This window comes from Polypterus senegalus, chromosome 1, assembly GCF_016835505.1.
Source record: "Polypterus senegalus isolate Bchr_013 chromosome 1, ASM1683550v1, whole genome shotgun sequence".
Classification (NCBI taxonomy): Eukaryota; Metazoa; Chordata; class Cladistia; order Polypteriformes; family Polypteridae; genus Polypterus; species Polypterus senegalus.
In genome coordinates this window covers 75,695,941-75,723,627 of record NC_053154.1, presented here as the reverse complement: position 1 = coordinate 75,723,627, position 27,687 = coordinate 75,695,941, and the positions used below count along the sequence as shown (strand labels likewise).

The following is a 27,687-nucleotide window of genomic DNA, read 5'->3' as shown; positions in this document are numbered from 1 at the left end:
CACTGTGTAATGTGCATGGATATATTTTATAACATGCCTACTTTGGTAACTGAGGTTACAAAGCAAAAGCATCATGTGTCGAGCAACCACGTAATACCAGAGCAACCAAAACACACAAACTGAAGTGCCACTGAATATGAAAAACTCAAAATATAATAGTCCATTTAATCAAATTCACAAAATGGTACTGATAAAAATAATAAATAAAGTATAAAACAAAAACAGAATGTTATTTGTACAATCCTGAGAGGACCCCTTTGATAAGACATGAGTACTAAATACACCCATCAAATCTGGATGAGTGTCTAAACTGAAACATATCTAGGGGCATTTTCATCCTTCACCAGAACCTCACTTGCTATAATAGAATCAATTATTTTTTGTATTCAATAATATGGTTCTCTATCAATCATCAAAGGAGGGACGACAGTAATTGGAGAACATTAGGTGTTTTAATAAATTAATTTTAAATGGGAAACGGTGAAAAAAGAGGTGTCTACTTATAGTTAACTGTCCCAATTTATTTAACAACCTTAAAAGGACGACTATACTTAGAGAACCAATTTACAAGGCGGAGTCCTTAAGCAAAAGTCTTTCAAGGAGAGCAACATTTTCTGACCAACCTGGTATCTGGGAGTACTCTTATATTTGTGATCAGTAAATTTCAATAAGGCTTCAGTCTTCATTGGGTTCTTCTGTACTCATTTCACATTTTCTTAAAGTTATTTTAAAGATCTGAGACATTGGATACTGTAAATATTGATGATGAATCATACAATGACACCAGGTCAAATTGTTATAGCTCTTGGTTTGTGAATATTTCTTGAATATCCTGCTGTAGCTTTACAATGAAACTAAAACTCACCAGTATTACACCTACAATACCTTTACAATTCCTGATTTTCTCTTTCTTTTTGAAAATTTGTCTATTGAGGTAGCCAAATGTTAAAATAACTTTTATTCCTGATTTATAACAAAAGCTTAGCCTAAGACAGGAAACACAATAGAGGACTACACTTAGATGCTATAGATTTTACGTAGTCGTGTAATTAGAATATTTCTGTAATGAATTCTACTTTTTGGTCAAATGCAAAATTGAAAACCTCATACAGCCAAAACTTTTATAAAATGTCTGTACTAGACTGCACAACTCATAATACATAGGTAGAGTCGATACTTGATCTTTGCATCAAAATCTGATGCCCTAAAAATAAAATGGAGGACTAATGAAACTCACATTTATAAAACCTAACAAATAAGACAGTTCTCCTAAACCAAAACAGAACCTCAAAAACATGGACAAAACTTACCTTCATATACAGTGAAATAATGAGAATATCATGATGTATTTTGGGACATGTTGAAAAATACAGTATGGTTACCAAACCACTACAAATCTGGAGGAGCATTGGTGAGGTCATATGGCATGCCTAAATACATAGAATGCTCAAATAAGTCATCCTCTCCATTGATGTCTCTGATTGAGTTTTAGAAAAATACATTCTTCTGGCCTATTCTTCTCTTTTCCATTTAGAAAATCCTGTACCTAATTTAAGTTTGTTTCCTTCATATCATCTCTAACAATATCAGAGGTTAAAGTGTAACTGCGCCCACTGTAGCCATGAGAAGAATCTTGAAATGGATCATTCATATAATAATGGACGTGTTGCCCTGTTTTAAATTCAGCCACCTACTGGTTATTTCTGCCTTTCTTTGAGGAGCATCAATTATGGAAAAGAACTCTTTAATAGTTCCTTTTTAAGTTTTTACAAAAAAAGATAACTGATATCAAATACAGGAGTCACCTGTTCTATGGGTATCACTACCAAAAGTAAGATAACAAATGCTATTTTATGTCTGTTGGTTGAAACTTAGCTAGTTTGCAATTCAAAAATAAATTTACTTTGATTAAGGAACCCTCTACAACTCCTTGGGTCCCCTGTTAAATATATCAGGTACAGAATCTGAAGCTTTTTAACCACTATAATAAATGTAGGAGCAGCAGACTAGCATCTCCTCTATCTCTATATTCACTATTGAACAGTGGTGGTTAATTATGAGAAATGCACATGGAGGTTGATGGCTTTGTTTATGACAGGTGCTATGATAGAATTAAGCCTCTTAATCTCATAGTCACTCAGTTTTCCCCAGTCAAAAACTACTCTATATACTCGAGTATGTCAGGTCTTGAAACCCGAAAAATCGATCTTAAAATCAGACCCCAACTTATATGCTCGTTCAAAAATGTTACACTTAATTATTATTTTTTTTTACTTCTTTTTGCTTCCTCCAATCTCACACCAGTTTCTCAGACATATCAAATTTTGTTGCAGCAGCGCAGTTACCAATTTCTTTCGTCACTTCAATGACTTTTAATCTAAAACCATCTTCATATTTTCTTCTGATCGAATGCTCCATCGTAGATAAGGGATGCTCTTATGATTAAGGGTGTGAGGGTGTGAGATACAAAAAACACTAAACAATGCAAACGTCGCTTCAGAATAGTTAGAATATTACCATGAGGTCACGTAGGCACAATACATAGAAAAAAATGCAGTGTGCCCGGTGGTTACTCTCTCAGATGGGCGTAAGCATATCATAATCAATAGTGTGATTTTCCACATTCAACTTATATGACCAACATTATAAAATACCAGAAATTATACGGTAAAATCAAGCCCCGACTTATCCATGGGAGAACTTAAACACGAGTACATACGGTATGTTGAGACTGCCAGGAGCTTTCCATAGAAATTCAGATGGATTGAATTGCAAAGATTTTTGGGGTGTTATTGAAGGAAATTTAGACATAGCCAAAATTAAAATGATAAATGTAATTGGATCATTCATCAAGCTTCAATAAAGTTCCCTAAATTCAAAATTCCTAATCAAACCAAAGTCATAAGCTGAAAATTCTAAAACAAAAGAGTGCTCACTAGGTTGTCACTTTATTATACAACAAAGGTTGGACATGGTTTAATGTGTTCAGCCACCTTTTCTAATATGGCTGCCATGATGTCGCAAGTCAAATAGCACATGCATCACATTGCCTAGCAACCATGCTGCTTCATAACAAACACATGATATGATGGCACCCATGAAAACTAAAAACACAAAATTGCAGTTCCCATTAAAACATTTTTGAAAAATGGCACTGAAATGACATTGACAAAATAAAAATAATAAGCTAAAAATAAAATTACATTATTTGCACAACCCTGTCGACAACCTAATGGATGAGATACAATGCCAATCTCTTTATTGACTAACCAGCCAAGCTAAATGGCCTGAACTTTAATTTGACATTTCTCTATGAAACTTCTTTTGCTACCTTCTATCCATTTTTATCTGTCTTTCATCTATTCTGGTTAAAAATCACAGTGCTGGAACCTGTCTGAGCACTATCAAGGACAAGTGGAAGTTCCAACTAAAACAACTGGGACTTTAAGGCGTAGTGTGTAGGTTGTAAAAAACTGCCTCATACATAGGAAGCAAAGGGTTAAGGTGACGGGAACATTTTCAGAATTAGCTGATTATAAGAATGGTGTACCTATGTCACATTTAAAAGATTTTATGTGTTTGTGTTTGAGTTGTTTAGTGGTTTTGTAAGAGAAAAATTCATTGTGAAGGCTTATTGTCCATGATGATTTGTTTTGTTTACTTTTATTTTTATATTTCATTGCATTCGTTGTTTATGCAGTGCTCCCTGTTGGCTAGGATTGGCTCCAGCCAGACCCCCGTGACCCTGTGTTAAGATATAGCAGGTTGGATAATGGATAGATGGATGGATGGATGAATAATACTGCACCATGTGACTGTGATCATGGCTTTCGTAACATTGCTGGAATCGGGCTATAAATACAGCAGCATTTCAATTGCAAATTATCACTCGGTTGGATAAAGACAACAACTTCTTAGCATAAAGGATCCTTTATGAGAAAGACCTATTTGTCACAGTGGATTCATTGCTATCTACAACATGACAGTATACAGAAACCATTAAGAAGGCTAGCAGGACGATAGGTTACTTATCATGAGGTGTGGCGTGCAAGTCAAAGGAGGTTACTTAAAGAATGTAACGCACTAGCGAGGCCTCACAAGGAGCACTGTGTAGCAACCTTAGAGGAAGGTGGCCAAAAAAAGTGGCTAGTCTAGGACAGAGAGGTATGAGCTAATGAAGGAACAGAACCTTTTCAGTTTAAGCAAATAGAGTTTAAGAGGTAACATGATCAAAGTGTTTAGAACTATGAAGCGGATTACTACAGCGGATACCAGCTGCTACTGTAAAATAAATTCTACATCAAGAACACAGTGACATGGCACCATATTTTCTAAGCGTAGAATGGCCAGACCTCAACACAGTCCATTGCAGAACTATCTTAGGCTGACATCTAAGGTATGTATGCTGTATTGTAAAATCATAATATGAGAATTGCAAGAAAGGCTAAAAGTCAAAGACAAAGAAGGCATTTTAAGTCAACAGAATATTCACAGTCATACACTGATTATTTTATAATGTGCATTTTTTATTTAAAAAATGGTTAACTAAGGGATAATTAACCTCTTCAGAATGCATAGAGAAGAGCATCTGAACTGCACAAGTCATAGGATCTTTAATGTTTAAAGCCTTGACAAGTAAGAAGTAAGTTAAAGAATTAAAATCGATGCCTTATAAACACAGAGAGATTTATTTCTCTCCATGCCTGCAGTATTTTAAAGATGACTGTTTTTAATAGCAGTGTTTGAAGTGAAAAAAGTTCCGTTTTTTGCTCACAACTCCTCTTTAACCCCAATCACCTCTTCTTTTTTATTTTCTTTTATTTTGAAACCTTGAACAAAATCTGCAAAAATCATGTAGGGTGATACAGAATGTAATCAGATTTGTACAGTATAAAATGCATTTTTCAGGTTTTCTTTCATGGGAAAATGTTAAGGCTTTTTTGTGCTTTTGATTCTTTATAAATATTTGTCTTCTTTCTTAGTGAAGGCTGCTGACCAGCTATGTATGTCCATTCACTCCTTTTCATTTCACAGCTTATGTCCTTGGCTCATAAATGGGCAAGCAAATTCGGCACCTTATATCTTATAGTATGCAGCATCCCAGTTCATCATTATGAACTAGTAGCCAGCCATAGCCTAATTTAGAAATAGTCAGACTGCTCCTATGTCATCTTCGTTGAGGTTTTCTAAATTTTCTGTGCCCATACCATAATAAATGGAGAGAGTCCATGATAAGGAGTGTCTAGGGTTTGTGGCAATACTGTTACTTAGCTCTGCTTCTTTCATTCTTTTTAATTTTTTCCATATGCAGAAGCTCACAATACAGTGCTAAATGTGTATTGAACAGTTCTGTAATGCAAACATTTAACCTTTGCCATATTTTAATTGACCCCTCTGAACTTGTCAGGCTATCCAGCTTCTGAAATCTGCCAATCTGTGAATTAACATGGTGTGTAAAGGCTCATTTGTTTGGATTTGACATACAAGAAAAAGGAGTTGCAAATCTTAAAACTGAAAGATGCTTGGTATTTCTGACCATTCCCACTCACTTCACACACTGGTTAATACACATATTTTGTTTTTCCAGGCTTGAGAGGAATTAAAAAATACCAAGTATGAATAACGGAGGAAGACATTGGGTGTTTACTCTGAGGTCAACTCACACATCTGAGCCATCACTTGACATTAGATGTCCTTAACTGCAGAAAAAATAAGCAGTAATTTAATTTATTATAGTCAGCTTTCTTTTTGCGCTGTTATTAGTAACACTTTAACTGTTTCCAACAACAATGGTATCACACAGTACTATACTAATGGGTATCTATAACTCCTTCTTCTTCTTCCTTTTTTTCATCTTTTCCCACTTTGATAAGGGGTCGATGTGCCTGATCAACTTTCTCCACACAGCTTGATCCTGCGCTTCCTCCTCACTCAAGTCCCTTTCATTCAAATCTTCTTTTACTTATCAATCAACCTCTGCTTTGGACTGCAAGCTTTCTCTTCCCCTGTACTTCCATTCCCATCACTCTTTTGCCCACATATTAATTTACTCTCTTCATCACATGTCCATACCACTCCAACCTATTTTCCTGTACTTTCTTAGATATCTCTCCTACTTTTGTTGTACCTCTGATTGTCTCATTTCTTATTCTGTCCTTTTTTGTAACACCACACACCATTCTCAACTTTCTCATTTCTGCCACGTCTGACTTCTTCCTCTGTTTTTCCTTTACTGCCCATGTCTCAAAACCTCACCTTTAACCTTTGCCTTAATTCTTCGATCACATAATACTCCTGATCCCTTCTTCCAATTGTTCTATCCACGCTACCCTCTATGGGTTATCTCTGCATCTAGTTTTCCATCTTGGGCTACCATTAGTCCTAGATATCTAAATATATTCACTCTTTTCAATAGCTCTTGTTGCAACCTAACTTCTGAATCCTGATCTTCATTAAACCTCAAATATTCTGTCTTCTTCTTCCTATTTACCTTCAGTCCTCTATCTTCCACAGCCCTTGTCTATTCTTCCGACTTCCTGTCCGCTTCCTTTTATCTGGTGCTACATAACCATAACCAGATCAAAGATGTAAGAACTTAGAGAAGATCCCTGGTGCAGACCCACTCTAACTGGAATTTTGTCTGTTACCCCAAACAGCTTTTAACCAGGGTCCTCATTCCCTCATGCATATCCTCCCATACTTCTCTGGAACTCCTGTCTCTCTTTCTCTCTCTCTCTCTCTCTCTCATGCACCTCCAAACCTCTTAACATGGAACTGTATCATATGCCTTCTCAAAATCAATAAACACCATATGCAAACCTTTCTGTTTTTCTCAATGCTTCACTATGAGCTGTCTCAATACAAAGACTGCATCAGTTTTTTTCTTCTCCTTGGCATAAAACCAAACTGCTTCTCCCTTATGGTGATCTCTTCCCTAAGCCTTGTCTCTACAACCCTTTCCCAAATATTCATTGTGTGTGTGACATCAGCTTTATTCTTCTATAGTTTCTTCAACCAGAATATCACCATTTTCCTTATAAATGGATACAATCACACAAACAGGAAGTTTTTCTTTACAGAAAGAACCATAGACAAATGGAATAAGCAACCAAGTAGTGTGGTAGACATTAGGTGAGTAGTGAGTGTGTAGTGAATGTGGATGTGTGCATGGGTGTGCCCTATGTTGGAATGGCATTTTATCCCGATTTAGTTCCCAATTTTCAGTTGTGCTGGGTCTGGTTGCAGCTCCTTGCCATCTTGCTTTTTAGTTCATGGTATACTAGCAGTAATGATGTAGGTTCTTGATTCCCACTGTCCAATTTATTTAGTTTTAGGAGGTGATAGTGTCTTCCTGTCAAATGGCTAGTGGGCGTTGGCTCAAAAAAGGATAAGGGTCTTTCACCAGGACAGGATAAGTTGCATTTTAGCCTTTGCTGCAAATTAGTGCACCTTTTTATTTCAGTGATTTTAATTTCACAGGGCATTCTGACCTAGCTTCGGGAGCAGTATATTATTTACTCACAGGTGGTGCAGTGGTAGTGCTGCTGCTTTGCAGTAAGGAGACTGTGGAGGATTGTGGGTTCACTTCCCGGTTCCTCCCTGTGTGGATAGTGCTTTGAGTACTGAGAAAAGCGCTATATAAATGTAATGAATTATTTACAACCTTAGCAAAAATATTTATCCATGATTTCTGATTATGTTAGATTATCAAAAAATAACAATATATGCTAAGGTGTTGCATCGTTGCTCCATGCATGCAGCAGCAGAAACATATCCGGGACAGGCAGGGCAAATGAGGATGTACACAACAAGGGGTAGGTGTAAAATTGTCATAATGCTTTTATTACAAAAAAACAGAAAAAATCAAAACACTTTCCCCAAGTGCAGTTCCCAAATGTCTTCAATAAATAAATACATAAAAATGTGAAACCCATGAGTTTAAAATCCAGCTTTAAAACAAGGAACATAAAATAATACAGTCATTGGGTCCTTAATGTTCAGACAGATTAGCCCTGCACAACTCCATTTCAGTCTCCCAGGCTCACCCTTTGCTCACTCTGACACTAAAGACTTTAACAGTCACAATCTTCATCACCCAATCCTTCATCTTATTTTCCCACGTGGCTGTCGATAGCGAATGTCGTAAACTCCTGCATGGAATAAAATGGTTCCAACAGTCTTGTCCTAGTGCTTCTCGAAGACTGTCAGTGCTCTTCTTGTCGTGTCTTGAGCTCATGCACCGGGAAAACAAGAAACAAAGATTTCTGTTTAGGGCATGCAACGTAGAGGTTGTGTACAATTGAATCCCTGATAACAGCTACATCACCAAGGGGCAATTGAAGGGAGTCAAAGTGGTTGTGGATTTGCCTGAGCCAACGTTGGTGATCTGGCCTTTAGGACCCGCATGCAATGTTGAAACAGCCAGGTTCCATTATCATTGTCATACTGGGAAGGAGCGGGGGAAAAACTCACTTGGCATAGTGAGCAGGCAGTGCGAGGTTGATGTTGCCAGGTGGAGATGAGTTGCATTGATCTCAGCTGCTGAGGAGGCCTCTTTATGCAGGCAAGCTTTCAGATCCCATAATTTATATTTATATGCCATAATATACAGTATCCTACTTAGCTTTAACAAGGCATGTTGCTTTTTTGCTGCTTTTACTCTGTTTCTTACAACAAAAATGAGCTGTGTATATGTGCTCAGAAAGAATTGATTAAGTCCGAATGGGAAAAGAAGACACATTGGACCAATGTGGGTAAAGGGGCAGGGGGCTGGTGCCATGGTAGGCAGCCCTTTTATGCACATTTCTGCATGGCTGTTTGCTATAGGTTTCCATTACCCTTTGATCGAGGTGGTTGCTCTGTTTTCCTTTGAGAACACAACTGACCTCTATGATCACAAATGTGCATTTCAATGAGATCAATTCTTAACTGTCTGAAAGCAAAATATTAAAGACAAACTGGATCCATTTGTTTTAATATACATTTGAAAAAAAGCTGTCATTCTTTTTAGCATTGCACACATAGTGAAGGTTCTGTGACATATTTTGCAGAAATTACATGCACTTAGTGACCATAAAAATGGCACTTTAAAACAAATCTCTTGGAGTACATAGCCAATGAAAGAGAAAATATGACTGTACTGCTCAAGCCAAAGGTCTGATAGTAAGGTCCTGAAGGGCCACAGTGGCTGCGGGTTAGAATTACTTCATTATAAGTCAAATACTGCTGCTGAAATAATTATTGATCACGTCACATTTTTTTATGCTTTGTTTTAGTTAACTTACTTGTTAAAATTTTAAACTCTTAATAATTTATTTTATTCTTAAACAACTGCATATTTTGTTATTAACCTACCAATCAACAATGAGATCCAAATGACAAAGAAACCTGTAATTCACCGTTTAACTTGGCCCTGTTTACCTGTGTGTATTGATCATGTATCTGGTTTAATAAAATCTTTGTAAACAACAGAGACAGAAAAATTGAAAGCCTGTGAATTACTTATCTGCTCTGAGCCACAAATCTTTTTGCTGATATCAATGGAATGGAAAACATGTCAAATATAAGAATAACCTGACATGGCAGAATGAAAGCCATAAAATTAAATACATTCTTTTACAGCAAGAATTGGTTTCTACCTAAGCAACTGGACTGGAATGGCAACTTGCAGACAGTGTGGACCTCCAAGACCAAACTTGAGTTTCCTTGGCCCAAACAGTAAAGGATCAATATAACCATTTCCGTGACAGACGTTAGAGGTTAGAAGCACACACTGATTACAATACATTGCTGCACCCACCACATGACAAACCAACTCAGGATCCCAGATTAGGACCTGAGTGCAGTCATGCGACGGGTGACACCTCAGCACCACATTAGTTCAGATGGAATGGTACCAATGTGAGGTTTTTTATGGTGGCTGGAATGCCAATTCTGCCACCAACCCCCAGGTTTTCCCTGCAGATTGGAGGGCCTACATGCAGAACTGGATGCAGATTAATGTCATACCCAGGACAGAGCAATTGCAGGTTAAGGACCTTGCTCAAGGGCCCAACGAAGTAGAGTCACTTTTGGCATTTACGGGATTCCTTCCGATTGCCAGTGCAAATTCCTAGCCTTAAAGCCACCACTCCATCAGTGACAGAAGGTGGAAATTTATTGTCATACATTGTTAAAATAGTTAATATTTATATACTGCTCAAAAAATTAAAAGAACACTTTTTAATCAGGGTATAGCATCAAGTCAATGAACCTTCTGGGATATTGATCTGCTCAGTTAAGTAGCAGAGGGGGTTGTTAATCAGTTTCAGCTGCTTTAGTGTTAATGAAATTAACAACAGGTGCACTAGAGGGGCAACAATGAGATGACCCCCAAAACAGGAATGGTTTAACAGGTGGAGGCCACTGACATTTTTCCCTCCTCATCTTTTCTGACTGTTTTTTCACTAGTTTTGCATTTGGCTATAGTCAGTGTCACTACTGGTACCATGAGGCGATACCTGGACCCTACAGAGGTTGCACAGGTAGTACAACTTCTCCAGGATCGCACATCAATACCTGCCATTACCAGAGGGTTTGCTGTATCTCCCAGCACAGTCACAAGGGCATGGAGGAGATTCCAGGAGACAGGCAGTTACTCTAGGAGAGCTGGACAGGGCCGTAGAAGGTCCTTAACTCATCAGTAGGGCTGTTATCTGTTCCTTTTGCAAGGAGGAACAGGATGAGCACTGCCAGTGCCCTACAAAATGACCTCCAGCAGGCCACTGGTGTGAATGCCTCTGACCAAACAATCATAAACAGACTTCATGAGGGTGGCCTGAGGACCCAATGTCTTCTAGTAGGCCCTGTGCTTACTGCCCAGCTCCATGGAGCTTGATTGGCATTTCCCATAGAATATCAGAATTGGCAGGTCCACCACTATTGCCCTGTGCTTTTCACAGATGAGAGCAGGTTTACCCTGAGCACATGTGACAGACGTGAAAGGGTCTGGTGAATCCATGGAGAACGTTATGCTGCCTTCAAAATCGTTCAGCATGACCAGTTTGGTGGTGGTCAGTGATGGTCTGGATAGGCATATCCATGGAGAGACGGACAGACCTCTACAGACTAGACAATGACACCTTGATTGCCATTACGTATCGAGATGAAATCCTTGGACCCATTGTCAGACCCTATACTGGTGCAGTGGGTCCTGGGTTCCTCCTGGTGCATGACAATGCCCGGCCTCATGTGGTGAGAGTATGCAGGCAGTTTCTGGAAGATGAAGGAATTGATACCATTGATTGGCCCCCACGCTCACCAAACCTAAATCCAATAGAACACCTCTGGTACATTATGTTTCAGTCCATCTGATGACGCCAGGTTGCACCTCAGACTGTTCAGGAGCTCAGTGATGGCCTGGTCCAGATCTGGGTGGAGATCCCCTGGGACACCATCTGTTGTCTCATTAGGACCATGCCCTGACGTTGTCAGACATGCATGCAAAGACGTGGGGGCCATACAAACTACTGAGTACAATTTTGAGTTGCTATAATGAAATTGTTTCAAAATGGACTAACCTGCTGCATAATTTTTTCACTTTCATTTTCGGGGTGTCTTTGAATTCAGCCCTCTGTACACTGATAATTATCATTTTCATCAAACGATGTGGCATCCTTTCATTCCTAACACAATATCCTGTCCATAGCAGTATAGATATCCAGCATAATTTTTTTCCCATTGAGATCTGATGTGTTTTCAAAGTGTTCCTTTAATTTTTTTGAGCAGTTTATTATTAACTGTATCTTCAAATAATTTTAATTTAATTTATATAGTTTTATATATTGATACAAATCATCTTCTCTTTATAATAGACAGAGAGGCCTAAATCATAATCTGATCTTTCTATTTCCAAATCAAAAAAGCAAAACAACAGACTAAGATCATAATAGAGAATAAAAAGTGACAGTGTAACAAAATAAAACCAAAACCTATCCTGAAATACCTATTATTTTGTGAAAAGCTATAGTAAGTCAAAACACTTCTGCTTAGAATTGTAGTTAAATAACCACAGTTTGCAGAATGGCAACTGTCAACCTAAAATGATGCCACTTTTGAGCTTGGTCTGTGAACACAACTTATTTAGAAAGAATCTATGGAAATGTCTCAGTAATGGCCGTGTGTTGCAAGTCAATCACAAGCAGTTTCCAAGAAAAAATCCTCTGGGCATTATTTGTTCCAATGAAATGGTTAAAGCCTCAGATTCAGTTTGAATAAAGAAACCCAATACACTTCACAGTCAGACATGTAATAGCCATGAAAAAAAGATCACAAGATATCATCAATTACAACAGTAAAGTGAAATGAAGCATACATAGTCAAAGAGCTTGTGTGTCTGTTACTTTGAAAGGTTCTATGGAACTATGGCCAGCTCTTGTGCAAACATTAAATTCTTAGAAGATACTTAAACCTTTTACCCAATGCAGAATCTCAGTCATACCTACTGGTGCTAACTTCATGTTGATTGTACTCATAGTATGTCCACATTAACTACAGTGTCTCCGGTTAACACATTCACAGCTACGAGTGCATAAACATGAAATGTAACCAATTGTACCTCTCAAATGTTGTAGGTTGCCTTTGATAAAAATGTAACCAAATAATAAGTAATAATAACCATTTAATGAATGAAAATCTCAGAAGAATTTCAGATTAATAGGCCAAATATTTATCTTAATAGATTTTTACATTATTTTAATATTATGAGGGGCACTAAAATGCTTTCAACCCATTAGTGCATAGCAGGCTGCAAATACTAATTCCAGGTCTTCATCCAGGAAAATTTCATTAGATTGCCCTTAATCTTCTTATATAATATGCTACCGTGGCTGTCCGTTTGTATGGCCATGATTTTAAATCATCTGTAGCTCGCAAACCATTTGACCTATTGACCTGAAATTTGATACACATATACTACGTGACCTCTACTCTACGCTTTTGGGGTGATTATTTTTATTACTCTTTTTATTTTTATTTCATTTTATTGTAGAATCAACTCTCGGCAGCAGCCAGCAGGACGGCCATGCGGCACATGCGTATGGGCGCTGTTCTCATCCCTACCACCTTGGCCATTACTTACCCTACCTCTCCATATCTCAAATCATTCTTGAGGCAGATTGAACACTTGCAACACAATAACTGACTTACCATATTTACGCGTGTAGCACGCACACATTTTTTCCCGAAAATTAGCATTAGAAAATCAGATGCGTGTCATACATGAGGAAATGTAATTCTGTAATGTTTACTTCTTCTGCTTGGGCTCACTCTCTCTCTCGCTCGCTCTTGTTTTTGAATCTGTTTGGTGTCGTCATTCAGCATGGTAGTAGCAAGCGTTTACGCTCCTTCAAGGCAGGAGAGAAACTAAAAGTGATTTTGAAAGCAGAGAAGATAGGAAATCATGCAGCAGGTTGCAAATACGGTGTTCCAGAGTCATGTGTTCGAGATTGGTGACGGAAGAAAGAAAAACTTTTGTCATGCAACAAAAACAGAAGGTCATTTCGCGGAAAACGTGCCCTAAACGCTTCCTATACAATCACAATGTGCTTCATACACAGGGCAAAACGATTTTCGGATTTTCTTTGTAAAATTAGGGTGCGTGTCTTACACGTGGGCACGTGGTACACAAGTAAAAATGGTAATCAGTTTTAACGCGAAAAGATGCTGACGGAAGAAGAGAAGAAGTGGGCCGCTAGAGTGGAGAAAACAAGATCTGCTCACGAATCTGCTCACGTACATCAACCTTTGAGCGAACGAATGCTAAACATACAGAGAAAGAGTATGAAAACTATAAGTCAAGTGTATTCCCTGCACGTTATCGTGCAGTACGCTGTTACTGGTATAAAGTAACACTAGATATACAGTATGAGTCTTCTCTTGGGTACAATAGACTTAGACTAATTCTTGACTATTGTATCACTGACTGATTTGGATGGACCATCAGAGTTAACATTCTTCCCATCTAGTCGTTTCAAAATAACTTAAACAATTTTTTAAAAATCTATCTTGTTTGTCTAGGATTTCATTGTTTTGCATTTTTCAGGAAGGACAATTTTTTTATGGTTGATAAAAGGCTGACTGCCAGGGATGAGCTGGCTCGTGGCCCTTCCTGTCTCCAGACTGGCATCATGTACCTTATGGCAGTCACTTAATGGAATAACTGGGGGCATATAAAGTGCAGTCAAGGTCAGTGGCTTCTCTAATGCTTTTATAATACTAGGGGGCTTCCCCCCTGCTCACTTTGCTGGCCAACCCCCCGGCCTGAGCTACATTCCAGCCACTTTGTGTCTCTGCCACTCGTGCATGTGGATTTCATATTCACCAAACAATAAATCTTTTAATTGTCAAAGATAGGCCTCTTCATTGGGAAGGAACACTACTTTTCCTTGATGGCAACACAAATTAGACGATTTATAAGTCTCCGACTTAAACTTTGAAGCCCAACAATATCTACATACTTCTGTCATATCACCTATGTCCATATATTCGATCTCTTTTCACTGTTCTGTTATTTCACAGAGTAATAATTTCCGTTTGTTTGCACTAATGTGATCTTTACTATCATTTTTTTGAGATTTTTGAATTTTACTACTTTCATAATCTTTAACCGGGTGGCACAGTGGGTATCGCTGCTGCCTCGCAGTTAGGAGACCCAGTTGGGAGACCCGGGTTCACTTCCCTGGTCCTCCCTGCGTGGAGTTTGTATGTTCTCCCTGTGTCTGTGTGGGTTTCCTCCAATTTCCTCCCACAGTTCAAGGACATGCAGGTTAGGTGCATTGGCGATTCTACATTGTCCCTAGTGTGTTGGTATATGTGTGTGCGTGCCCTGTGGTGGGCTGGCACCCTGTCCAGGGTTTGTTTCCTGTCTTGCGCCCTGTGTTGGCTGGGATTGGCTCCAGCAGACCCCTGTGACCCTGTAGTTAGGATATAGTGGGTTGGATTATGAATGGATAATCTTTAACCTGCTCTGCATGTGTATTGCGCCAACTTTTTTGAACCTCTTTATGATGTTCTACTTTGTCTTCTACTCTTTGTCTTTTATTTCCGGCCCCGGGTGTGGTTAAATCTTTTGGCTCAAAGTCTTGTCTCGCGGGACGTGAAATTATCTCTCTGAAAAAGTCTTGTCTCATCCCAGGATTTTTTTTATATAATAGAGAGATGGCCCACTGCCTACTCCTCCCCTAGGTTTGTTTGAGTTTAGTGCACTTTGATCTTTTGCCTGTTTTATAAATGTTGCCTTTTGTCTTCTTCTTTTAAAAATATTATCATTTTCTGGGTATTACATCCTGCCTAGATTTCAGATTACATTGTTGTGGTAATATGTCTGCATGTCCACCCCTGCTTTTCTCTCCCACGTATGCTGTGCGTAGCACTATGTTGCACAGCATCCTGACAGCCACTCTTGTTTGTGGCAGACCTGGTGTCTGAGGGCCATGCTGTACCTGACACCATCCTCAGGTAAGCACCAGCTCAAAGCTCCTGAGAGAATGGGCTTAACCAGTCATGTGTGGGATGTCAGTCTGCTACAGAGCACATTGACACATACACACATAGTCTAAACTACACTTGGCTTTTTTAGTTCCCTTATTTGACACTTAGTCAGTAGGACATAACCTAACAACTCTCCTTTCCAGGTAGGCTGGGCGTGCAGTGGGTGTCAAAAAGAAGGGGGTCAATACAATACAATACACAGGACAAATCACAAGTAATCCTCAATATAATATAATAGTAAAATAAAAATATTACAAATACAGAGCAGAATTTAACAGTAGATGATATCACATAATATGATTTGGATTTGTTTAGAGTCCTGGAGACCTCAGCCATCAAGCTGCCTCCCCCTATTGGCCTTTCCGCTGCTGGGCCAGCCAATCTGATGAAAGGACCCATCTGCTCGACGATTCCTGCAATCCTCAATCAAAAATAACTTTATGTTAGGCAGGCAAAACAACTTGGCAGGTGGGCCGTGGCAGCAAGTGCCACATTTGAGTGCCGAGAAGAGAAACAGAATAGGTAAGTGTTAGTAACAAATTATAACTATTATGTTACTTATGTTTTAGTGCTAATGACTAACAACAGAGATGCAGTCTGTACAGTTAATCAGCAGCTCTAGTCAGGATAATGAGTACAATGAGCACAATGAACTAAAGCAAAGGTTAAAAAAATGTAGTTGTAAAACAAGTAAGATCATTGCCAGACTACATAATGTGAGCATTACTTCTAATGATATTTTTATTTTGAGACAAAATAATAAATAAATTGTCAAATCAGCACAAAATATTATTTTTCTCACATATCCATTTACATTTACATTTACATTTCATGTAAACAAGACTTTTCAATGGCCAGATGTAACTAACGGGGCATGTACTATCTTAAACAGCTCTTCAGCATCATTCTCTGTGTATTTGGTCAATAAGAGTTTGTTCATTACACTAGGAGATTCTCAAATTATATTATTATCACATCAGGCACATAGTGAATAAAGCTCTTCTGTTTAGGCGTACTGAGCTGGTGTGCTAAATGGGAATCCTTCAAGCTGTGACCAAGTTTATACTCAGTCCAGCAGGTGCGACACCCTGGTGAATTGCTTCCTTCCTCTGTTGGCTTTGTGATGCTAGGCTTTTTGATTGTTTTTTTTTTTTTTGTATCCCTCCATACTGAGCTGTAGCCGAGTGGCATCAACAGCTAAACAATGGGGACTTGTGATTTTCTAATTAACATCTGGAAAATGGCAAAGAAAAAGCTGTTTACGATTTCGGAGGCCAGCACACTGCAGGGACAAACAGGCAGATTAGATAGCTTTGGCGAGCAGAACACACAGAGCGCCACAGAGAGAAACAGAGGGAACAGGAGATAAAAAGGAGCAAAAAAGAGAGAAAAGGATTGAGAACATCCGTCATGGTCATAAGGAGACTTTAATTAACTGCTTAATTTACACAATTATTCCTGCTGCAGATTACAGTGACTTACGTATCCTTACTTTTTAAGGTAAGAATTTATATTATTAAAACATTTCATCACCTAGAATATGTCCTTGATTTTATTTCTAAGCTTTTATTGTACTTTTTAAAAATGTATTTGTTTCATAAACAATGCATTGTATAGTAAAATACTGTCATCTTAAATAAGTGAATTTATTTGCTTCTTCAGGTGACATGCTGCAGAATTCTAGTTCCATTATAAAACTGTCCATTTCAGAGTTGAACATCAGTTATCAAACCTACATAAGTTTACAGTTATTTATGGCTTTTTTGCTTTAAATTATAAAATTATTGAAACAAAATTATTAAATACTGATCTTCATTATCATTACAATTAAATATTGAAATTTAAACCTCAGTATTAAAGACAGTTAATAGTAGCCTTCTGAGATGGGCTCAGCGTCAGATAGGAATTTATTAGCTTTAATGTTTTTGACATCATATCTCTCTCTCCTAACTCTGTGCTTAAAGAACCCCATAGGTTTTCATAATGTATGCCTCTTACTATGTTTATTTTATGCTCTGTTCTGTTTCATGTTGGCTTAATCAACTTTATAGCCTGCAAGTAAATAAATAGGTAGTAAATTTTAGTAAAATACAGTATGTTGAGATATTCTGGAAGAAACCAATTCATCCAAATCAACTGCAAGCATGTCCCCCTACCATATTGAAAGACCCTATCAAAATCAAAATTATCTCTGGAGTATTGCATTTAATAATAATAATAATAATAATTAATGCTTTTTATATAGTGTCTTTCCCCTTCTCAAGGCTCTTCATAGAGTCTCATGAAGAAACAGCAGGTATATGTAACATTTGGTACTGATGTTTCCTGAATAGACCATTAAAACAGATACGGTAGATAAAGGATATACAACGGCATTAAATAGAATAAAAGACAATAAACCAAAGTAAATTATGAAATTCAATTCTTAAAGAGAGTCTAGCAAATAACATAATTTGTAATATAACACACACACACACAAATTATACTGAGCATCTGGACAGAGAGGAAGACTGAAAGAGGAGGCAGAATGTCAGGTTGTAAGTTAAATGCCTTCCCAAACAGATGAGTTATAAGTTGTTTTTTAAAAAGAATGAATTGCATCAGCTGATTTAATTAATTTAAGGAGATCATTCCAAGGCCCTGTCACCTATAGAGTGCAGGTTAGTAGGGCATTTATGAAAAACTAAATAGAATTGATGAAATAAAATATTATCTCCACTTTTGTTACTCACTAGGAAATTTAATCGTTTATAAGTGTGTCTTGCAGAAGCCTTTATCTTTTGAATTTTGCCAAGCAGTCAACCATGTTGTCTTGTATATGTGGAAGAAAATAAGCCACGCTTTTTTAAATTAACAAAAAGGCTGTCTTTAATAGCATTAATACTGATCCAGAACTTCACCATTAAAGTTCTGAATACCAGTTAAAGAAGTCTCCAGTTTTTTATGGCTTGGAAATCTTCCTCCTACTCTTGCCATTCCATCAATCAATGTCAGCCTGCTTAGATCATAGCGACAAGAGTTAGGTCATGTCTGGTGACCCACAGGTAGCAAACATTTATCAGTTTTATTGCTTACAGAGATCATTAATTCTCTTATCAGTAATTACCTGACCCTTGAACTTCAAAATATAGTGTTTAACTATAAAGATACAGATTTAGTTACAACTTAAAGAAAATAACTAGTATAAAACCATTTAATATACACGAAACCCAGTTCATTAGTTATTGTTAAACAACATGTATTTTCCTAGTGATAGATTTAAAGTTTACAGAGCAGAATACAAACCCTAAATAGATATATACAATTTAAGCATTTATTCTTCGACATATATAACATTATTGTTAAGTCTGTTGTCATGTGTACACAATACAATCAGAATCTTACTTGCATGTCTCCATCAAACTAGTGACAGCATTATAATACAAAAAACAAGCTATGAATACAGCACCATACATTAAAGGAAAACTTTGGACGTAATACGCATGAAATGCATGTCAGATATGCTCATGCATTTCTTGGTATGAGCGGCTGTTCAGTAAGTTTCCAACTGAAAATTATTTAATTGACAACAACTTTGATGATGTAAAATGCATTCATTACTTTTCTTTTGCCAGCGGGCATACCACATGCACTTCAGAACAGGTCATCCACCTGAAGCTGAGCATTTTTGGGCCCGGCCGGTATTGGATGGGAGACCAACCAGGAAAAGCTTGAGTTGCTTCTGGAAGTGGTGTTGCCGAGGCCAGTAGGGGGTGCTTAAACTTTGGTCTGAATGTGGATCCCAATGCCCCAGTGCAGTGATGGGGACACTGTGCTGTAAAAATGGTTGTGCCCATCGGATGACACATTAAAATAAGGTCCTGTGGTCATCCCTGGGCATCCTTCAAAAAGAGTAGGATGTATTCCGATGTCCTGGGTAAATTGCCAACCATTCCTTGGTTCTGGTCACCTAATTATCCTTTGTCTCTAATTGGCTAAGTATCTCTTACCCCTTCACCACCTAATAGCTAATGTGTGCTGAGCATACTAACACAAAATGGCTGCCGTTGCAGGTGGTGGATCGAGGGTCATCCAGGTGGATGCTGTACGTTAGTGGTGGTTGAAGTGGCTCCCACCTCACTATGAAAAGCACTTTGAGAAGTGAGAACAAATACTATATAAATGTAAATAATTATTATTATTATTGTTATTATTGAGCCATTTGATCCATTACAGGGTCTCACTTCTAGACAGGACGCCTGTCTTTCTTATGACACAATGACACTCAGCACTGAAACAGTTTAGAGACAAAACTTATTCTTGTATAAAGATTTCTGCAGCTTAGGCAGAATCACCAGAAAAAAAAAACACCATCTTCACCCTAACAGGTGATACCAGTCACAATGGCGGCATACATTATTTCTTTACAGCCATTATGCATTACATTACACTGAGTAGACTGTGTATATATTCTTGCACTATGTCTGTGTGCTCCTCATGTTTTATATCGCCACTGCAGTAAGTTAATTTTGCCTTAAAGATCAGAAACTTCCTGTGATTTGGCACAATTTTTAAATAAATAATCAGGTCCCGGAGTGCAGGCTCTGAATGGGAGAGGGTGTGTGCGCATGCCGGCACCACTCCAGGGTTGATTGGGGTGCTTGGCTGATTGCACATTCATGTGCAAATGTGAGCAAGTCAGTCAGGTGCCTCATTCACACCTCTGAGTAGACAGAGGACAAAACCTGCATCCAATCAGACAATATAAAAGGAGCCTGTATGATAGAAAGAGAGGAAAAAAAGAGAGAATGGAGATTACAAAAGGTGTTAGAGGCAGGACTGGTGAGGAGCTGATGTGGTAAAGAGCGGTGGCAGGTGGTCTGGAGTATGCCCCAAAGAAGCAAGCGGTAGGCCAGTGCTTAAGTGTGGGGTTTGTCACAGAGTCCTACAGGTGCCAACAGACTGGCAGTAACACCCCGAACCCAGGATAAGTGGATGACTGCACAAATTGGTGGGTGTCTCTTCATGCTGCAAGGTCCAGATGGGATACGCTGAGGATATGCCAGATTTTAGAGAGGGACAGTGGAGCTCATATTTATGTTAATGGACTGACAGGTTCCTTAATCTTGTTTTGTAGAATATATTTAAGGAATATTTTAACTTCCACTTGCCACTTTGCTTTTATGGATTATTTATATATTAATGTGCACTGCACTATTTGCACTTTGGATTTTGTTTTAATAAAAGCACTTGGCCGTTTTGCACCAACCCTTTGCTAACCATGTGTGTCCTCATTTGTCCGGCTCTCCTTGGTTCATGACTATCGATGGCGTCGTGTTCAAGAGGCTTCCGGAAGCAATCAGGATGTATGAATTGGCCCCATACCATCACAGTTATATCTGTTTAAGGAGAATGTGCAAGCTTCATATAATCTGAGATCAGTGAAGTATCTGAACTTACAATCCCTAAAGCTGTGAGGCAGAGTATCCACCATGCTTCCATGAACTGTAGGCAATTTTGTGGTGGATTCATTTTCTCATGGCTCTAAGGAACTCGGTACACTCCATCTCTTCACTGATTCTTTACATCCACTTTTCCATTACAGGGTTGCAGGAAGTTGGGAGTTCAGGAATAGGTGCAAAACTGCATTGAACCCAGCATATTACAAGGTTCACTCATCCACATCTGTGCTGCCTCACATTGGACCAGTTGTCACCTGTCAGAAATATTCTGTCATATGTAATGTATGTATTTTTAATGCAAAAGGTGTCAGGAATGCACCCATACTTTTTTTGTCTGTTCATTGTTTGGAATGCATTATTCATTTTTATTAACATTTGTTTTTACTTTTATTGTTATTCTGAAGAGGTAAAATTATTGCTATTTTTTGCATTTTTTTGTGTCGAACCATTTTCTGTATTTCTTAACATAGCCATTTTCTTTGTCACTACGATGCTGTGTGGTTGCCAGGTACATAATGTACATGTCATGCGTCACATCATATTACCATAGCCATGATACATAAAACTTCTAGTACAAAAAAATAAATGAATAAACCAACAACTTAGGAAAAACTTCTGTTTATGAGTACGTAGCTTTGTCCCAAAAATTTGGTGAACAATCAAATAACTGAGGTGTTACACCTGAATCTCATGTCAAAGTCAATACTTTTGTTTTGACTTTTAAAAAAGTCCACTTTTGATCTCTTTCATTCAAAATCTAAATCTTCCCAGTAAGATACACAAACATCCCATTGGAACTTTATGGATTAATTGGATTGCTAAAACTAACCAGTGATATTGGTGGGAATTGAACTTGTGTTTCTAGAACCGTAAAGCAATGGAGCTAACCATTCTATTGCCATGCCTTGCTGGATTAAAATAAAGGTAGTGTTGATAAAAAGTGTAGCAATTTACAGTTAATTAATTAACCTTTCAAGCTCTAAAGACCCATTTGATGTAGGTTTATCATTAAGCTTAAAAAATTAATAATTCACAGAACAATTGTAGGACATTTTTTCGCCCTCTATCAGTTCACAAGATGATAAGAATGACAACAATTTTATTAAATGAAATGGAACAATCTGTGCTACAGTCTTCATGTAACTATAGGACAGTCACAAATATGACTCAGTAAGAGGTTATTCATAACCAAATGTGCAGAAGGGCCCCCTTTGATGTTTGCTGAGGAATAGTATAAAGTATTAAATATGTATAACTTAAATGGTTGAGTGCATGTTCATGAGTCAGACTCTACTTGCAATTCATAAAAAAGCATTGGAAAAATAAATGAGCAACTAGACATTTAGACTTGCAAATTAGATCAATGTTTAAAAGGTGATTCTGCTATTATTTATTTATTTATTTATTTATTTATTTATGTTATTCACAGTTTCTAAGTTCATATTTTTAATTTAGGAGAAAACATATTTTTTTATCGTTTTCTTATAAAGTTTAATCTACCAGATTGTTTGAAACACCCATTAGGCAGCCACGGGGTGAACAAATGTAGATGCTTTTAGTCTGTTGCTGTATCTGTTGTTCATAAAAGATAAAAACCTCAATATCTGGGCAGTGCGTATTGGAGACTGAAAAAGAAGTCAGCTGATGTACACATTGAACTGATACCAAATAAATCTATAAGAGTTTTATGTAGAGGTGGTGCATTGCTACAAATACTTGGAGTCTACATCAATGACAGAATGGACTGGTCTCAGAACAGATGATCTATATAAGAAAGGGCAGAGCAGACTTTTTTTCTTTCAGGGACTGTGTTCGTGAGCATGGGAAAGGTGCTATATAAATAAAATGTATTATTATTATTATTATTCTTTTAATGTGGGAAGTGACATTCTTCACATCTTCCTCAACTCCATGATGGCCAGTGCAAATTTTTGTGATGTGGTGTGCTGAGCTAGTAATATCACTTCAAGGGAGGCCAACCAAATCAGCAAGCTAATTAAAAAGGCGGGCTCAGTTTTAGGACACACTCTGGACCGCCCGGAGGTCGTAGCAAAGGATAGAATTAATACAAAACTGTGTGCCATTATGAACAATGCTGTACATTATCTCTTTGACACATTAACACTGAGGACTTTCAGCCAACGAATTATTACAGCAAAAGGGTATCAAGAAACGGCATAACTAGCTTGTTGGAGGTCCCTGTGCAGCGCCCTGAGGTGGGCCACTCCTGTCTAGCATATCTGTTAGTAATTTATTCACAACTGGATCCTAGGGGCCGGCTGGGCAGTGGCACCTGTGACCGCATCACCAGCAGATCACACACTGGTAACAAACAAAGCAGCTCTTTAAAATTTGTAATAACTTTTTAAATTGCTTTTTTACAGAAACTTTAAGTTAAATAAAATAAATTGTGGGAATTGAATGTGGGAGGTGTGGGTAATAGTATTAGTACATAAATATATGTAAAATGTGGACCCGCTTACTTTTCCAAGACAACTTTGTGAAAGAAGATGATTAAAATGTAATGTAAGCTAGAAAGTAGAAACTGTTCTGTGCTAAAAAAATGAAGCAATTTCAATTTGTAACAAATTAAAACGACAGCACTGGCTGACAGGATACTACTACACAATCGACCAGTTTTACAAGTTCTCATAGTAGTGACACTAATGAACAGTAAGCCATACTAAGGTACACAATAAAACAGATTACAGATATGTTAAACTGTTAAAGCTTACAAAAATTGAACTGACTGGCAAGTCACAAATCATATTACTTATAATATCACTAGTACCTTAAAATACTCATTTGCATGCATTCTGTTGGGCAAAAGTCCCAACAATGTTTAACACGTCAAGTTGTCTGATACGCTCGTTTTCAATTGAGATTACAGCCAAGCAAATAAGTCTGTCTTGCGACATGGTGCTTCTGAGGTAATTTTTGATATGTTTTAACTTGGAGAACGATCATTCACACGCAGCAACAGTCACTGGTAAAGTCAGCAGTAACATATAAGCTGAGCAAACATCACTGAAAGTAGACGACAGTATACAGTGATCTATCAGCAACAGTTAAGATACTTCAAAAACAGTCAACTTGGTTGACAGGATGGATTGAAAACATGCACGAAATGACAACAATTGAGTGTAAATGCCAGTGAAATGTCAGTGCTATAGTACTCACCGAGAAGATCGGCAGCAGCAGGCAATTCATTGCTATCCATCGAGGTCAGAGTTGACTAAGTTATAAAAAATTTGTAAAAAATGTATACGGCCCAGAGTGCCCCCATAAGCTCGTAGGTCCTTGTGCTTTGCATTTTCCATTGCTATCAAAAATTGTTACATGTTTCTTACTTTTAAGTCATTCTGGTGTGTGTTTAGACCATATTCTATCTATCTATCTATCTATCTATCTATCTATCTATCTATCTATCTATCTATCTATCTATCGATGAGGTTTTGCAATTGTGTACTTTTGCTTAGATAATTTCTAAATCCAGCATGGGACAAACTCAAAAAATGATTGACTGTTGAAAACTCAGTGTATCCTCATTGACTACTAAAGAATAGCTAGTTATTTTTCTTAACAAAGAAACGTACAGTGTGTCAGGGATGCCGGGGCAACGACCCAGCCGGGACGCCGTGAGGGACCGGAAGAGGGTCAGAGCCCACCCTGGATCACGTGGGGGCCACCTTCCTGGTTGCTCTGGGGGCCTCGGGTACAGGGCATGGAAGCTCCACCCTGTAGGGGCCCGTGGTCACCGCCAGGAGGCGCCCCAATGCCTTGGGGACCTGTTACCCCAGCACTTCCGCCACACCAGGAAGTGCTGGGGGGAAGACTTAGGACGGCACCCGGAGAGCTGCCGGGAGGACAGCCGGCATTTCCGCCACGCTGGGGCGTGGCCAGAGGAGGAATGCCGGGAACACCTGGGGCTCATCCGGGGACTGTTTAAAAGGGGCCGTCTCCATTCATTCAGAGCTGGAGTCGGGTGGAGGCAGGAAAAGGCAAGAGAGGAGAGTGGAGGCGGCCCGAAGAAAGGCATATTGTGGCCAAGATTTGGACTTTGGGGTTTGTGCACATGAGACTGGGTCTGAGTGACCAAATACTTGTATATATTATTGGATAATAAACGTGTGGAGGTTTGAGAACAACATGTCCGCCTGTCTGTGTCCGGGTCGGCTCCACAAGTGATATTGTGCTTAACAAAAGGAGGTATAGCCTCATTTTAAATTAAATGAAATTATTTAATCGTTTAATCTATTAATTGATTACATAACTATGTCTACTTTTTTCATCATTATCTACAGTAGTGATAAAATTGAACTGTGCATAAAAGCCAATTTCTATCTAAAATTGACAAGATCATCACCTAAAACATAGTTACTGCAAAAACAGAGAAATAAGCAGTTTGTGAGAACATCAAAATATTAAAAAAACTTTGAAGAGTACAGGCTATTCAGCCCAAAAAGGCTTGCCAGTCCTATCCACTTAATTCCTCCAAAACAGCGTCAAGTTGAGATTTGAAAGTGCATAAGGTCCTACCACACTACTTGGTAATTTATTCCATGTGTCTGTGATTCTCTGTGTAAAGAAAAACTTCCTAATGGTCAGGGTCTGTTTGTGGCGGCTCACGCAGGGGGCCAATGCAAACTCACTGAGGAAGAAATTAAGTGAACATCATCTGTGATTGGTCAAAACATTGGCAAATAGGGGAACTACATTTTGTATGATTAGTCAAGATTTTACTTTATTCCCATAAGAATGCAATTTTCTCTTTCCAAAAAGCCACTGAAAGATTGCCTTCATTTGCAGTGTATAGCACATCACTTCTTAGAGTAAACCCAATTTTAGGCATTGTGCATACAAAATGACTCAAGGATGTATGAAAATGATTTAAAATCTACTGCAATGGAACAAATATTATGCAGTATGTTTGCACTACTATTCTGTACTCAGTGGCAAGTGTAATACCTGATGTGTATGTTATACTGTTGAACTATTCTTCTACAAGGGCTTTTATTTCCTTCCACTGTCCAAATTCTTTTTGCTTAGACTGCCCAGTGAGTGTGTGTGTGTGTGTGTGTTTGTATGAAACTTGTGATACACTGTTATTCCATTCTGGCTCTTCCAAGACCCCTAAATGATTGGTGCAAGTAAAATAATAAGTGGATGAAAATAAAGAGGACTTGTATTAGAAGACCTATGCCACAGCAAAACAAATCTTAGTCTGAGATTCTTCTACACAAATAAGGAATGATATTCAAACAGGAACTCTTGTTCATGTCATTGAATCATGTTTTGTTTTTTCAGTAGACACTATGCTGTATATGGACCATGGCCGTGAAATTGTGGCAGTCAGAGTTCAATAAACCCCTTGATTCAAACTGGTACAATAATGTGCTATAAAAGAACAGAATGATACACATGTACAGCAGTGGAGGAGTAAATAGTTCCATTATTCTTTACAGGAAAAATGAAGGACACAGGATGTCTCACAACACATATTCTCTCCATGTTTTTCCTGTTTGTATCCTGTTTTTCATGGAATTCGGCCATTTATAACAACAATCAACGACCACAAGGTTAGTCTATCTGATTATCTCCACACCTAATGCGTCTAGTCTCAAACTGTTTTGGTAAAAGGTTATGTATATTGCTCAGATGGCCTAGGATCTAAAATCACTCCTAGAAGAATCCCAGTCCACCTACTGTAACTCAGTGGGAAAGGAATATTATATATTATCTAAAATTTGAAAAAACAAATCTTCTTTATAAGGATGTGTTTGAAATCATTAAAATAATTTTAAAGTAAGCATGCTAGACCTTCTTATTTTGCTGTTCTATAAGCTAAGAAGCCCTATAAATGGGTTTCTCTTGTGGTACAGCTCTTTGAGTCAGGTGGTGCAAAGTGCTGTGTTTTGTTTTATGGATTGTGTTTGAAACATGTTATGGTACTTGCCATTCTTTCTAATTTTCTACAAAAAATATAGCAATTACTATTGATGTATTTGGTGGCCTATACAGAAAAAATATTTAACAAAATTATTGTTACTTGAGGGATTTGAACTTTATATTTCTGATGTACCAAACATCATTAGCCGTCCTTTATTACTTTAAGCTGTCATCTGGCAGCTGTGATTTCCCATTTCATATCCCTTCTCGTTGAAGAGTGAGTTAATTGAAGAGTCTACATTTCAGCCATTCAGTGCCTTGAATATGTCTTAGTTCAGAAAGATATTGTTTTCATAAGAGTTTTTTATGCACAGGAAAAGAAGCAGAACGTTGCCTTTTTCTTGATATCTGTAGGGTGAGTGAATAATCAAAATCAAAATTACTCAACTATACAAACAACTTAGATATTCTTAGTGTTTGGGAACAGCAATAAAACATCCTGAGGCTATCATGATTCAACTCTGTTTGACTTTTTGTTGGGATCAACCATACTGAACCATTCTACCATGATCAAGTTGTAGTATTAGTGCTTTATTGCCACCGACCTGACACAGACCGACACCAGAGGCACGTATAAAACAAACAAAAACTTTTATTTTCTTCACCTGTGGGGTACATTTTCCCCGTCAACCCCACAGACACAACACAGTCCCAACACAAATAAAGTACCCAAATCACCACATTCTTTTCCTCCACTCCTCTCAGAGCAATTTTGTCCACCTCCTTCTGACTCTGGCGCCTTGAGTAGTGGCTGCAGGCTCCTCTTATA

General features: G+C 38.1%; 1 protein-coding gene and 1 long non-coding RNA gene across 2 annotated transcripts in view; both read left to right on the top strand.

Annotated features, from left to right (window-relative positions):
• The first annotated feature begins 16,014 nt into the window (after positions 1-16,014).
• Positions 16,015-27,687, top strand: part of hapln2 (hyaluronan and proteoglycan link protein 2) — a 40,719-nt gene continuing 29,046 nt past the window's right edge. Inside the window, exons 1-2 of the mRNA XM_039751036.1 lie at positions 16,015-16,050; positions 26,435-26,548. Of these exons, the coding sequence (XP_039606970.1) occupies positions 26,440-26,548 (109 nt within the window). The 5' untranslated portion in view covers positions 16,015-16,050; positions 26,435-26,439. The remainder of the gene's footprint in view (positions 16,051-26,434; positions 26,549-27,687) is intronic.
• LOC120527533 lies at positions 16,613-21,252 on the top strand. Its single transcript, XR_005633355.1, has 2 exons — positions 16,613-17,028; positions 21,113-21,252. It is a non-coding gene; the product is annotated as an uncharacterized LOC120527533 (long non-coding RNA).